General features: G+C 40.8%; 1 protein-coding gene across 2 annotated transcripts in view; it reads left to right on the forward strand.

Annotated features, from left to right (window-relative positions):
* CDH17 (cadherin 17) overlaps positions 1-4,780 on the forward strand; it is a 71,703-nt gene extending 66,923 nt beyond the window's left edge. For both annotated transcript variants that reach the window (XM_047727724.1, XM_047727723.1), the window contains exons 16-18: positions 1,302-1,418; positions 1,522-1,635; positions 3,892-4,780. In XM_047727724.1, coding sequence (XP_047583680.1) covers positions 1,302-1,418; positions 1,522-1,635; positions 3,892-3,992 — 332 coding nt within the window. In that variant the 3' untranslated portion in view covers positions 3,993-4,780. The remainder of the gene's footprint in view (positions 1-1,301; positions 1,419-1,521; positions 1,636-3,891) is intronic.
* The last annotated feature ends 11,357 nt before the right edge of the window (positions 4,781-16,137 follow it).

Raw genomic sequence — 16,137 nt, forward strand, 5'->3', positions numbered from 1 at the left:
CATTCTGATATTGAAAAATTGTCTTTTTCCCAGATCAATCTGGCTAGAGGTTATTAGTTTTATTGATATTCACAAAGAACAAGCTTTTGATTTCATATATTTTCCTCTATTTTTTGTTTTGTATTTCAGTGCTCAGCTCTTTATTATGTCCTTCATTCTTCTTATTTTGTATTTGATTTGTTGTTCTTGTTCCATTTTTATTAAGTGGAAGCTATGGCAATTAATTTGGAAATTTTTGCTTTGTTAACATGGAGATTTGGTGTAATAAATTTATCTCTTAGTGTCACGTTAGCTGTGTTCCACAAGGTTTGATGTATTGTGTTTTCATTTTCTTTCAGTTCAAAATTCTATCTTCCCTTTATATTTTTTCTGTGACCCCTGGGTCATTTAGAAGTGTATTATAGGGGCTCCTGGGTGGCTCAGTGGGTTAAAGCCTCTGCCTTTGGCTCAGGTCATGATCCCAGGATCCTGGGATTGAGCCCCACATGGGGCTCTCTGCTCAGCAGGGAGCCTGCTTCCTCCTCTCGTTCTGTCTGCCTCTCTGCCTACTTGTGATCTCTGTCAAATAAACAAATAAAATCTTACAAAAAAGAAAAAAAAGGAAGCATATTATACAGTTTCCAAATATATGGGGATTTCCCACATCTTTCTGATTATTGATTTCTAACTTAATTTCATAGTGACCCGAGAACATTTGACTGAAACACTTTTAAATTTATTTGAACTTTTGTCTCTCATACTTTAAAGATATTTTTTCTACTGTGTTTTGGATTGCATTGTTCTTCTTTTCCCCTTAAATGTATTGTATCTTTTTTTCCTTTTAAGATTTTCTTTTCCACTAGTTTTAAGCAATTTGATTATTATGTGCTTTAGTGTAGTTTTGTTTGTTTTTCTTTTTCCTGGGATTTACTAATCTTCTTCGATCTGAGAATTTAGAGTTTTCATCAAATTTGGAAAAACAATTAGCAATTATTTCTTCAAATTTTTTTTCTCTAATTCAGTGTTTAACTCAGTTTAAGTTTACAAAACATCACTATATGGAATAATGATAACCAGCTATATTCAGTAGTATTCATTCTATAGAGAAATCATGATCAGATCACAGGATGCTTTGGCATCCTTTTTGACATTAGGGAAGGTACACATAGAGTGGTCATTCTTTGGGTAGTTTAACTCAAACTTATATCGAATCATTTCCTGGTCAACCTTACTATGTATGCAAAGATGAGCTTTATTCCTGTTAATAGATGGTTCCAAGGTTGTGTTTTCATGTCATTCATTTTTTTCCCCTATTCTGACAGGTACACATGCCAAACTTTCCACCAAGCATACAAACTTTGAGGAGAGAGTTTACAACGTCCCAATTCACATCAAGGATGGTGGTCGGCCACCCTTGGAAAGAGTAGTATCTTTACCAGGTAGGTACTTTCCCAAGAATTGAGAGAATTCTTGTCTTTGATAAGGAATTCTGTAACTGTTTACTTGAAAATGTGTTTCACCGAATACTATTCTGCTTTTCAGTTACTTTCTGCAAGTGTGTGGATGGAAGCTGTTTCCTGCCAGCAGGTCACCACTCTGGGATGCCCACTGTGGGCATGGCAGTTGGTATACTCCTGACTACATTTTTGGTTATTGGTGAGTGTAATTTCTCAGATTCAAGGATTCATGCTCTGGGCCTTTGAAACCCTTACTTCAGGGCCTGTCTGGTGGCTGCTCAGTGACAATCTGTGCAAAGCCAGGAATAGAGATCACTAGCAAACTATCAGACTTTCCCAGTTGAGAGCTGCTGCCTTTGTACAACACTTATCACTGACTTGTTGGTTACTTTGGGAGATATAACACAAGAGGCTTTAAAGCATAAATTGTTATATTTTGGGTCTAGTTACCAAGGTTTTGTGATAAAGGAGAAAGAAATGCAGTATCGGTGCCCCTGATATGTGCCAGGCCCTATGCTCAATATGGGGGATACAGTGATGGGCAAGACATACCAGATCCTACATTCACAGAACTCGCAGTCTAGTCTGCCATTGTTGGACTAGGTGGAATCAGCCTTCCAATGGAGATGCTCACATACCTGAAATGTTACAGAATTTCCCTTTGCATATTTTCATGACTGTAGACTCTGATTCTTTATTACTCCAGAACAATTCTAGTTTATCACAGGCCTTACTCTGTCTTGGCCCCCTCGCCAGACTGGGCATCAGATTCCCCATTTCTAGCCATCTTCTTTTTTTGTGAGGAGTTCAGGGCTTACTGTGGTAATTGTCCTCTTTCAGCTGTTGTCCTCACCGTAAGTTAAATATTAGGGATAGATCCTTCATCATGTTGGATCCACTTGACTGAAGGGGTTTATACCAGTTCACATCCTTTCTCTTTTAAAAGGAGGGCTGGGATTCTTCTAAGAATTCTTCGTTTTTTTCCCTGGCATCTGGTCTTTTCAGCCATGACCCAATCTGTCACATTGGACTCCAATTCACCGGTCTAAAGGAGATCTCATTTCCTTATACCATTCCATCCAAATTCCTCATTATTGTGACAGGGAAAGAGCGATGTGACATAGCCACAACCTATCCTCACGTGTGCACAGGGATCATCTTTCCTTCCTGATCACAGGCTGGTATACACCTTTCATACTAATTGAGCTGGACTTTTGAGTTACGACTCATTTACCAAGCTCCCTTCTGGCTTCTGTGCCTTTTCTTCCTCTGTCTACCCTCCCATCTTAAAAGGATTTTTGAGTTTATGCACCAAATAATTTTCTCCCATGACAGTTTAATCCCATAATTTTGCCACACATTAAAAATTGAATGAGTCTGGGGATATCTAAAAATAGAAGTAATAGGATCTTACAGTTTCATACCTTACTTTTTCCAAATAGGGTTGGGATAAGTGGAAGATTCTTTAAAAAAAATTTTTTTTAAAAAGATTTTATTTATTCATTTGAGAGAGAGAGACAGAAGAAGAGCACAAATGGGGAGAGGGGCAGAAGTAGACTCCTTGCTGGGTGGGAAGCACAACATGGGGCTTGATCCCAAGACTTGGAGGTCATGACCTCAGCCAAAGACAGATGGTTAACTGACTGAGCCACCCAGGCACCCCTCAGTGCAAGATTCTTCATTAGTCTCTGAGCATCCAGTCTCTTCTGCCATGATCCCTCCTGTAAATTTACTGCCAGGTTAATTTCCTTAAAACAACTCCCCTTTTCCATATTGGTTTCCATATTGGTTCCATAAAACATCTCCCTTTCCATATTTTCTGTTGAAAAAACCAGTTTTTTTCCATATTGGTTCCATAAACTCTGGTTTATAATACAGAGTTAGTGCTAAAATGCACAACGTAATTTTGTAGGAGTTCAGAGATAAGAAAAACCAGAAAGGTTAGGGAGTCTACTAGAACTGGAGCCATGAGGAAGGCCCCAAAGATAACGTGGTATCTGGTGTGGACACACCTAAGCTTTAGGTAGGCGAATAGGTCAGAGAACAGCTTTCTGGTTGTTTTGATGGACTCTTTCCTCTAGAGAAAAGGAAGGACTGGAATAGACTTTATTGAATATGTCAAAAGGTCAGGAACTCTATCAGGTGCTTACACACTTTGTCTTCAGTATGCATTAGGTCCTATATTCCTTGGTAAAGACCCAGTAAGAGCCAACAGCTTAGATATGATTTGGGAGTTGATACATACTTACTTACAATAAGACAAATGATAAACTTATGAATCTAAGAAAGCCAATGCCTAGAATGCCTTTTTCACCAGGACGACAAAACTTTGTTGAACCACAAAAAGAAATGAAGTCATATGAGTCATTTTTTCCTACAAGAGTACTACTTTATAAATGAATGTGATAGGACATTTTAAGATTCCATCTCTTTGACCCTATGTTTTCTCTTTTAGGTATAATTTTAGCAGTTGTGTTTATCCGAATAAAGAAGAATGGAGGCAAAGATAATGTCGAAAGTGCTCAGGCATCTGAAGCCCAACCTCTGAGAAACTGAATTTGAAAAGGAATGCCTGAGTTTATATATTGAGTGCTATTTCAGTAACATAACCATTTAATCCTGTAATTTTACTTTTTTTATGCAACATATGCATTACAATTTTTTACAGATATATCCTCTTGCTCTTTAATATTTTATTACTCTTTGATATTCTGTGTGCTATAGACATTAGAGACATTTCCCATTTTCCCATGACACTTTCCCCTCTGCAAAAGCTTTAGCTATTTATCCAAAACAAAAAAATGTATGTGTTTTTTCCCTTTAGGGGGAGATGGACTGATGAAATATTCTGTTCATTTTCTCCTTATCAAGATTTATCAGTCATCCACCACAGAACTTCCTGGATTCCATTTATACTTTCCTAATTTCGTCCTGTGTCTCCTTCCTCATGTCTCTTGGTATTGCACTAATTTTAAAACATTTGTTGGAGAAAAGAACAAAGTGAAGTTGTAGGAAAAAAATAAAATGGGAACCTTGTCCTTTGATGTGAATAGAAACTCTTTGTGTTATTAGCCTTCTTTAGCTCACTGTGGCTTGTATCACTCTTCATTTGAGGTTCTCCCACTTGGAAATGGCAAAAACCTACCATAGGCCACACAGGCCCACTTTCACAAATTTTGGTGCAGAAACCAACCCCTGACCAGATTTACTTATTACCTACCATGCTTATATTCTGCACATGTTTTCCTTATGTGTATGTTAATAAAGATTGGTTGCTGTATATTTAACAGAAGAAGTAGTGACAAAAATCAAGAATAAATGTTGACTGTGGTTTTGTTTCTTGGGCTCTTTGGCTCTGCTTTCCTGCTTCTTTGCATTTGTTGAGGGAGGATCTGGTTAATAACAATGGTTACTTAATCTTGATCAGAATCGCCTCCCATATAGAGCTGGTCTGTAAAGAGGCATCTACAATAAAATAAAAATTCACTGCTTTCAGGACCATTCAGGTTGAATAAGAGAACCTTAGGCATTTGGAAGGATATTTAGGTCTGGAACCATTGTCTGGCTCATGCTTTGATCCTTGAAAACATTCAACATTACAAAACCATTCAGAATTTTCAAGAATTTTCTGAAAAAGAACCTATATCTGAAAAGGTGCTCTTATAATGGCAGCTGAAGCAGGCCATAGGTTCTATTTTTCATAAAAAAATCCTTTTTGTGGATTTCTATTATATTTTTATAGGCAGGAAAGTAAAACAAAAGAAAATATCCAAACTCTTAAGATCACAGTATTGCTTTCTTGTGTAATATCTTGTGCTTCAGACTCTTTTACCTATTTTTTCACATGAGGCTCATTGAAAGTCTCATAATGGGTAAGGTTCTCCATTGTCACACTGTACATTAAAAGACAAATAAAACAAAAATCCAAGAGCACCGAAAGCAAAATTTACTTCACAAATTATACCCCAACCCAAAGAACAGTCTCTCTTAGTAACTTTTATTGGTATTTTGCTTGTGTGGTTTTCTTTTTAAAAATTTTATTTTTAAAAAAAGATTTTATTTATTTATTTGAGAAAGAGAGAGAGAGAGAACACAAGTGGAGGGAGGAGCAAAAGGAGAGGGAGAAGCAGACTCCCTGCTGAGCAGGGAGCCTGATGTGGGGCTTGATCTCAGGACCCCAAGATCATGACCTGAGTCAAAGGCAGATACCCAACTGACTGAGCCACTCAGGTGCCCCAAGATTTATTTGTTTGAGAGAGAGAAAGAGAATACATGGGCAAGCAGGGGAGGGGCCAGGGGAGGGGAAGAGAGAGAGAGAGAATCCCAAGTAGACTTCCTGCTGAGCATGGAACCTGACATGGGACTCAATTTTGGGACCCTGAGATCATGACCTGAGCTGAAACCAAGAGTTGGACACCCAACGGACTCAGCCACTCTGGCGTCCCTACTTGTGTGTTTTTGACAAAGAGTGGCTATGATGTGACATTTACGGCACATAAAAATATATCATTGCTTGCCCTGCTTATTTTTAAGAAATCCTATTATCATTATTGAAAGACCAAAGTAGTCACAAGGCAAGTCTGCTGGGGTAGGTTCAGGGGTCTATCCTGTCTCAATTCAGTTTTGTTCTCTCTAGTCCAGCTTGTACCACCTAATAATGGGCTGATCACACAGAACCTTCTCATCTAAAATCATTGATTAGTATTCATATTTTTCTTACTATTTTTTTTCCCTGGGATGGGCCCTTTCTCTCAACATTCTTTCTCTTCCACAACCAGATCTTACCCATTCTTAAGGTCTTAAAGACCAGATTAAATACTGGTCCCTTTGGGAAACCTTCTCTGATTTCCTGCTGGACACCAGGCCATTACCTCATCCAAACTTCCATGCTGTGGGGAGAAAATTTCAGTAACATTATTTCAGTAATACAACTGAATACAATTATTTCAATAATACAACAACCCTGTTTGGGCAGGATCCATTTTCTCCTCTGGTTCAAGTAGTTCTATTTCTACTGGGAAACATTTCCTCCACCCCTCACCTACCTGTATCGTCTGGGTAGAGCCAACTCCCGTTTCCTTATTCTTCCAGCATTAGAGATGGCATTTTATCTCACTAAAACTTCTAGAATTCTAGTTGAAACTCTTAAAAATAGCTCTCTTTAAGTGGAATTTGCTAAACTAGTAGGAAGCAAACTTAGAGCATTCTGATCACCACAAAAGGTGAGCCTGCCCTTGAATGAGGACCACAGAGGGTCAACAGCTAAGAGGAGAAAATTCAAAAGATGTTGAGTACCAAAATCCAGATGTGTTTGAAGGCAAACTTATCCTGGAGTTTTCTATCTTGTGAGCCAGTACATTCCTTTTTTACTTAAAACTCAATGGATTGCTGGCCCTTGTAACAAAAAGAATGGTATTTGAACCTTGGATATAGTGCTTCTCATGTTCTACAATTAGAGTCCATTTGACCTCTGCAACTAGTCTGGGACCTCTCAGAATTCTTTCAATGCCACTGTGGCAAGTCTTGGCCCATAGTGCCTCCTCCATAGTTTTCTGAAGAACACATGAGTGAAATAGTTGGTTCATCTTGACCACTTATACTATTGTCACTTAAGTGTCACCCACTTAACAAAACCAGAACAAATTCATTCTTTGTGTTCACTTACCACATCCTCAAAGACACCTTAAACTCCCACTTCTCCACCCTTCTTCCGCCTACATACAAACCCTGATGCTCCATGCAAAGGTCCTCAGAGCTGGCTGGTCTGTGAATTAAAAATCCCCTGAGGATTTCTGCATGGTTAAGAAATAGCTGTGAGACTAAGAATCTCAGTGGTGAAGCGGGGAGGAATAGGCGGCAGCTTTTATGAGCAGCTCTGTGGAATGTATGAGAGGTTTCTGGGGAGCAGTAAATTAAGAGTGGAGATCTCTAGGTATTTCTGCAGGGTCTAAACGACCCACAGGCAGGAAGCTGAGATGACCTTTGATGTGTGTAATGCAAGAAGGAACAGATTCACTCCCAGGATTCTGTGCAATGCTATATGCATCATGGGAGCTTGTTAAACTTGGAACATTAAAAGTAATCTGAAAAGATAAAGTATCTTACAATTCAGCTTCTTAAAAATCATTTGAACTATTTTTAAGTGTACAGTTCATTTGCATTAGGTGAATCCACATGGTTGTGCAACCATCACCAACGTCCATCTCCAGAACATTTCCATGTTCCCAAATGAAACTCTACCCTTGAAACAATAACTCCCTACTCCCTTCCTCCCCTGAGCCTCTGGTAACCACTATTCTAACTTTGGTCTCTGAATTTGATTATTTTAGGGACCTTATATAAATGGAATCCTACTATGTTTGTGCATGATGTCAATGTTTTAAAATAGTAACAGGGGGGAAAAATAAAGAAAATAGAATTCAAATCTCAGAGTTATCTCAGGAGGAGACTATCTCAAGATTAATGTTATTTTTTATTTTGCCTATATCCATATGTGTCACACACATTGTATACACTTAAATATACATTTTACATGTATATATTACATAGATATCCATACAGTGGATCTGTTTGTTCCCTAAATACCACATGCACTGGCACTGCTTCCTAAATTTCTCCTCACAAAAGCCTGTCTCTTTCTGGCTGAGTCCCAAGAAGTGTGGTCAGCTGTTGGATGACCAACTGTCTACTACAGGGCTTCTCAGTGGATGCATATTAAAATCACCTGGGGCAGTTTTTCAAAAATACTCATTCTGTGGTTAAAATTAACAAGTCAGGAAATGACAGATGTTGGTGAGGATGTGGAGAAAGGGGAACACCTCCTTCACTTGGGAATGCAAGCTGGTGTATCCGCTCTGGAAAACAGGATGGAGGTTCCTCAAAAAGTTGAAGATAGAACTAACCTATGATCCAACAGTTGCACTACTAGGTGTTCATCCAAAGGATACATAGAGAGTTGAAGAGGTACCTGCACCCCAATGTTTATAGCAGCAATGTCCACAATCACCAAACTATGCAAAGAGCCCAGATGTCCATTGACAGATGAATGGATAAAGAAGGTGTGATACACACACACACACACACACACACACACACGATGGGATATTACACAGTCATCAAAAATGAAATATTGCCATTTGCAATGATGTGGATGGAACTAGAGGGTATTATGCTAAGTTAGATAACAGTCAGAGAAAGACAATCTTCATGTGATCTCATGGATATGTGGAATTTGAGAAACAAAACAGAGGATCATAGGGGAAAGGAGGGAAAAATAAAATAAGATGAAATCAGAGAGGGACACAAATGTAAGAGACCCTTAACTATAGGACACAAACAGATTGCTGGAGGGGAGGTATGTGGGGGGGGGTAACTGGGTGATAGGCATTAAGGAGGGCACATGATGTAATGAGCACTGGGTGTTATATGCGACTGATCAATCACTGAACTACCTCTGAAACTACTAATATAGTATATGTTGATTAACTGAATTTCAATAAAACAATACTCATTCTGGGGCCCCATCCCCAAATTAACTAGGATCTCTGGGCAGAGGGCTATAACTTAAGTATTTAAAAACACTCTCTCTGAGCAAATCTTAATGTGTGACCCCAGCGGAGAACACTTATTCCAGACAGTCCCTAGAGGGCATAGTCAGTACCGGGGTGGTGAGGAATGTGGTCATTTTTAGGGTCTGAATCAGTGTTCTTCTTCAGAACCTTGGCTCCCCAGTCCTTCCAACTTTCTGAGCACCTTTAATCCTAACCAGCCCTGCAGAGACCCATTCCCAGGTGCAAACACGGACCCTGACCCAGAGATCAGGGAATGGTTAGGGGCATTGGCACTGGCAGGAGAGCCATTCCCTGGCCCACAGAGACCCTTCAACTAAGAGCAGCCTGGAGGGGCCAGACACAGGTGACTCTGCCATCACATGGGAGTCTGAGAACCCAACAAAGAAGCTGAGAAGAGAGAAGCAGATTCAGCTGTAAGAGAGCAGCCCAGTCCATAGGCCAGAACTGGGCAGGGAGCTCCAATGCCTCACTTTTCACCATAGATTAATCTCTCAAGTATTACTCTAAAAAGGCATGTCTGCCTAAAGTGACCCTCTCTTGTCTCTGCTTGGAGCATTGGCTATGTAAAGAAATACTATCAACCACGTAAATAACAAAGGACTTTTTAAAAATAAAACAAACAATTATTTTCCACTTTACCAGTTTTCCATTTTTACATACTCGTAGGGTACAGGCTCCATTTGACATTTCAGAATGATTTCCTGAGCACCTGCTATGTGTTAGTTGTTTGTAAGCCATCCAGGTTCTTCAGGCACGGAGGCCTCACAAGATGGTAGATACTTCTAGTCCAGGCCTAGTAAGTCACCTGTGTAGGCAGAAGCCATCCTTGAGGCCTGGTGCATTATCTGTCGACAAACAGTCATTGGTTTCTTTGGATGGAAAACAAACCTCCTTTTTTCCTGTGGTCCTCATCCTGAGAGAGGCAGCCGAGTGGGCAGTGAGATAAGGACAAACAAAGAAGGGAAAGGCCAAAGAAGCAAGTGTTCATCTGATGCAGAGAAAGCATTTTCAGTGTTTCCATCACAACAAAGGTCTGATGTGTTAGTCCAGGATTTGAAAAGCTACATTTGGAAGTGGAGGAGGGTGTACTCACAGTGAGCTGCAGATAAAAATAGCGTGTGTGTTTACCTAGCATTTTTAGTTACTCTTGAATTAAGCACAGGAGAGGGAGGAAACAGAATCTATTCTTGGTAACAGAATATAAAACTGGCCCTCTTGGGCTCCTGGCCAAGAAAAGATCCCCATGACAGAATTTCTGGAGGCTCTGCTCAGACACAGCCCAAAGGAGGCATGGCCTGGTTGGTGGAGGACAAGAAGAAGCAGGGGATTATTCTCGAGGTTTCCAGGTCCACAGCAGGGCAGGAGGACAGAGGCTGTGGCCAAGGTTTCCTACTTAGTTTTGCCTTTCACAGGGTGATGTTGGACAGCCTTCCTGGGGCCTCCATGGGGGGAAGGGATTTTCCTCAGGAAGCAAACGTGGCGTTGTAGATGCTCGCTAAAATCCTGGCCTAGCCTGTGCAGAATGGCATGGAGATAAACCTTCCAGTGGTCTGGCATTCTCCCTGGGCTATTCCACATCCTCTCAGCTCAGCTTCTTGTCCTCTGGTGGCCCAAACCAGGCTTGTCTAGGCAGGAAAGGCACAAGTGTCGCTTGGGTCCAGGGAGGCACGAGTGTGCTCTCCCAGAGACCCTCCGCGAAGCAGAGGCCAAGATGGAGTTAGACAAGGAAGAGACTGGTGGGAGGACAGGCCTGTGAGGGATAAGAAGAGAAGGCAGGGGAGCCCCAGAGCAGAACAGACGTTTGATAGCTGTTGAAGAAGAGAAGGAAAGAAGAAAGACGGATACAAAGGATGTCAGACCCCTGCACAGTGAGGCTCTGAGATTCGGGGGGTGGGGTGGGGGCAGGTGTCGAGCCCCGAAGAAAAGACTGTCTGTCGGAGCCCTTTTGGATCGGAACCACCCAGCATCAGAGCCGCTGTTGTCTAGGTCACTGACTGGGGGTGTGATCCCAAATGTGGGGGCAGAGGCAGCCAGTTGGGGTGCAGAGCTGAGTCTGTGCTCCCATGGCTGTCGAGGTTAGCTTGCCCTTTTACTTATTCATCCCATCTTTATGGAGCCCCTATCTGGCCAGTGAGGAACACAAGTGACCATAGCTAATGATTCTACAACAAAAACACTAAAATGTGCCAGGCACAATTCTAAACACCTTACAATGTATTAAGTCATCGAATCCTTCCAACTCCTGGATGAGGGAGATACAGTTGTTATTCTACTGTATGGATCAAAAGGTTCTGTAATTCATACAAGGTCACATACCAAGTATGAGACCCCAGCAGTCTTTCTCTAAAGCCTGCAGCTAGCATATTTATCTAACGTGAGGTGCCATTTATTGTAAGACACACCGTTATTTTATGTGCTAAGAAAGAAAAGAGCCCTGTCCATTAAGATGCATCCCCATGTTCAGAGACATTAAAATGTGAGAAAAGGTGAACCTTGAATTGACAGTTATTACACAAAGGCACTGCCTCCATTCTCAAGGACCTCACAGCCCGCAGGGGAGACAGACGACTGCCATATACCATGGTAAGCATTGAGTGTCCCCAACACGGAGCATACACATCCCTGCAGAGAGTGGAGTGAGTCATTGCTTCCACTCAAGGTGTCTGAGAAGCCATCCTGGGGCCACGGCACCCAACTGGGGCCCAGGATTTCTCCAAATAGAAAAGGGAAGGATGGAATTGGGAAATGTGGTGTATTTGAAAGACCATGGTTGATAACACTAAGGCTAATAATAAAATAACAAGAGCTAATCATTTATTAAGGGCTCATCATGTGCCAGGCTCTGTACAAAGGGCTTTTCATGCATTGTACTACTTAATCCTCACAGAAGCTCTAGGAGAAAGTACCCTTATTAGGCCCTTCTTACAGGAAGGGGATCCGAGGCTCAGGAGGTGAGCGGATTTACCCCACAGTGCACAGCTTGTGGATAACGAGCCGGGATAAGAACCTCCAGACTTGCACCACACTGCTGGAACACCTGAGAAGCAAATTAGTTTGATAATTCTGTATTGTATAATTGAAATTTGCTACAAGAATAGAACTTAAATGTTCCTGGAGAACACGCTAGCACTTACCTGTACTCACAGTTCAACTGTTGGGTATTTGCTGAAAGTTCACCCTAAGCAAACGTCCGTGCTTAGAGTTAAGGGGATCACTGAAGGAAACCCTGGACTGAACACCCACTGTTGAAGGAATGAAGTATAAGGTCGGGTCCATTTATAGGCCGGCTGGGTCTGCCCCCCCACCAAGCCTCCAGCTTCATCTCCTGCTTCCTCCCTCTTGCTCACCATGCTTTAGTCACACTGACCATCTGCACTTCCTTGAGGAGGTCACACTCCTTCTACTTCAGTTCCTTTACATGTGCCTCTGCCTGGGATGTTCTCCCACTTCTACCCATTTTGTGTGGCTGGCCTTTGCTCTTGCTTTGGGTCTCAGTGTAAAGGTTGCCTCCTCTGAGATGTCCTGCCCATTACTTTCTATCATAACACCTGTTAATTTCCTTCTTAGCGCTCTTCATGGTGTAATAATTGTGTCCTTTATTAGACTGCTTCTTTAGGGGCAGAGACCTTGTTCACTGCTGTGTCCCAGCACTGAGCACAATGCCTGGTCTGTAATAGATGCTCCATTTTTGAATGCATGAATGGCTTAGCTTAGTACCTGGTTGCAGAACCAAGGTCTATGCCTAGGACACAGAAGAGAGTTAGCTGCTCAGCTGCTCAAAGAATGGAGAGATTGATATGCGCATTGATCAGGATGGGCAGAATTCAGAGACGGGGATGGTCATGGAGGAAAAACTAGTCAGGGGACAAAATCCAGTCTGTGGCAGGACAAAAAATAGTTTTCTCTTCTCTGCGGGTTTGAAGCACCTTCATTTTTAGTATCTGGAATCGTCCTAGCTTTCCTTATACCCTGGCTCTCCTTCTACTTGTTGGAACATGGGCTAAGGTCCTCATGGCCGGTTGTCCAGACTTCTGTCCCTGGTGTGTTTTGTGGAACCCCTTGGGAGACTGAACACAATACTGGGACTGAACTTTCATATGGCTTCTCAGCCTAGGAATGGGGATGTTTTGGGGGGAACATCATGGTTGTTGTCCTCATTTTTACTGGGCATTATGATCTAATGATTCCCAGTGTCCAGAAAGGACCTCAATGCCCATATTTTAGAATTCCTTTGAGGATTTTAGAAGTAGGGGTAGATCTCACCAATTATAGTGTCTTCAGTCAACTATTCCTGGTTTTTTTTTCCCCACACAGAGATATAATAGAGCACATAATTTGATTCCCTCACTGAATTATGTACTTGCAGAACTTTGAATTTCATTGATTTCTATACCATACACTTTGAAGGTATTTTAGGTCTTTATGGATTAACAACTTAAATGTGAGAGCTGAAACCATAAAAATCCTAGAGGAGAGCAAATGCAGTAACCTCTGAGACATCTGCTGTAGTAACCTCTTTCTAGATATGTGTCCTGAGGCAAGGGAAGCAAAGCAAAAATGAACTGTTGGGACTACATCAGAATAAAAAGCTTCTGCACAGTGAAGGGAACAATCAACAAAACTAAAAGGCAACTACAGAATGGAAGAAGGTATTTGCAAATGACTACCTGATAAAGGATTAGTTCCAAAATATATAAAGAACTGATAAAACTCAACACCCCCCAAAAAACAAATAATCCAAATAAAAATGGGCAGAAGGCATGAACAGACATTTTTCCAAAGAAGACATCCAGATGGCCAACAGACACATGAAAAGATGCTCAACCATGCATCATCAGGGAAATGCAAATCAAAACTACAATGAGATATCACCCTACACCTGTCAGAATGGCTAAAATCAACAACAGAGGAAACCACATGTGTTAGTGAGACTATAGAGAGGAAGGAACCCTCTTGCACTGTTGGTGGGAATGCAAACTGATACAGCCACTCTGGAGAATAGTTTCAAAGGTTAAAAACAGAGCTACCCTATGACCCAGCAATTGCACTACCAACATTTATCTGAAGAATACAAAAATACTAATTCAAAGGGATACATGTACCCTGATGTTTATAGCAGCATTATCAATAATAGGCAAATTATGGAAACAGCCCCAGTGTCTATCAGCTGATGCATGGATAAAGAAAATGTGGTGTATATATAAACACAAAGGAATATTATTCAGCAATAAAAAAGAATGAAATCTTGCTGTTTGCAATGATGTGGATGGAGCTAGAGAATATTATGCTAAGCAAAATAAGTCAGTTACAGAAAGATAAATGCCATATGATTTCACTTATCTGTGGAATTTAAGAAACAAATGAGCAAAGGGGAAAAAAGAGAAAGGGAAACCAAGAAACAGATTCTTATCTATAGAGAACACGCTGATGGTTCTCAGAGTGGAGGTAGGTGGAGAAATGGGTGATGGTGATGGGGACTAAGGAGGGCTCTTGTGATGGGCACTGGGTGATGTATGAAAGTGTTGAATCACTGCATTGTACACCTGAAACTAATATTACACTGTATGTTAATTAAATGGAATTAAAATAAACACCTTTAAAAAAGAATGTATAGATAGAATTAATAGATGTTAGAAGGAAGAATAGAAAAAAGAAGGTGGGAATAAGATTATATTACATGTGAAAATAAAGGGAAAAATAAAAACAAAGTATAATTTAAAACATGACTTGTTACCATTTTATACATGTCCTGCCTCATGTTCAGCAGACATGTATTTATCTTACTTGTCTAGAAGGATGTCTCTCTATAGAGTATCAAGTCTTGTTTTTATGATTTATTCATGTGTTTTCCTCCCCCACTCGACACAGCACACACTCTCAGATCCTTTAGGACAAGAGACCACAGTCTTATTACTATTGTGATTCTACTGACAGCAAAGAATCTTCAAGCAAACAAGTTCTTGGTAAATGTTGAATTAAACTGTAGAGTTCCAAGACCTTCTGAAAGTTTGGTTCTCTGTTCTTTTTAGCAGAGCAAGTTGCCTCAATTCACCTAAGCCCAAGGTTGTTGCCTGTTAACCATATAAACCAAAATCCATGTCCCCCTTGTCAAAGACTATTAGAGACTAGACTATTAAAGACTAGAATTCTCATTTTAGCCTTAACTGATCTGTGACTTAATTTGAGGAACCTCTCCTTGCTCAAGATTAGACATTACTGAACAAGAATACAAAAGAATGAGCTAAAAATAACTTTCTGCCAAAATGGAACAATTTAAAAATCTAAGCAAAACTCTTTGCCACCAACCTCAACCCTTTAAGAAGCTTTAGCTATTTCAGAATTTCAAGGGAATATTAATCGCCACTTTTCAGCCAAGGACAACACCATGTGATGGAGCTAGGAATGAAATCATTTGGGTATGTATTTTCTGTGACCCTGCCCTGAATAGTTTTCTTCTTGACATATGTCCAGCTCTTCAAAACAGCTTCACGTTAGTAATGCTCATAGCTTTTTGAATAAAATCCTGTCTAGAATATGAAAGAAGCATGGCAAATGCTCAGAATGAGGGAGAGAACAGGAAGAAAGGAAGCATTTGTAGAGGGTGAGAGAGCATTAACTCTCATTGTGCCCGATGAAGCTGATCTGTCAGTGAGAGCCTTATTGGAAGAGTCTTCTTGGGAGCTGATATGATATGGACTCCCAGAATTCAGATGCTCTGAATTTATCTAAGAATTGTCTTCTTCAGATTCATGCGTTATTCACAAATGACTATTATTTCTTCATCCCTAAGGAGCCAGTGGAAAGTCGTGGTAATATCCACTATAGCCTTTGTTCCTGTGGCTTCTTCTCCTTTAATCATCTTGCTCAACAGAATCCTGTCAGGTCTTCTGAAGGTGTTTTGGACATTCCCAGACCCTGGGCTTCAGGACTCTTCCATCCAATGATGACTAAGCAAATGTTTACTGTAATTTTTACCCATCTAGGGTCTTTTCTGTCTCTGTTATTTTACCATGATCAGGACCTGATCCTAAGATCAAATGGAAAACATTTTAAGAAAATAAAGGGTATGAAGACCCCTTCATGAGGCCAGATCTGTGGTGTTATGGAGAGGCAGCTGGGAAAAGTCAGCC

Source organism: Lutra lutra, chromosome 4 (genome assembly GCF_902655055.1).
Source record: "Lutra lutra chromosome 4, mLutLut1.2, whole genome shotgun sequence".
In the NCBI taxonomy this organism is placed as follows: Eukaryota; Metazoa; Chordata; class Mammalia; order Carnivora; family Mustelidae; genus Lutra; species Lutra lutra.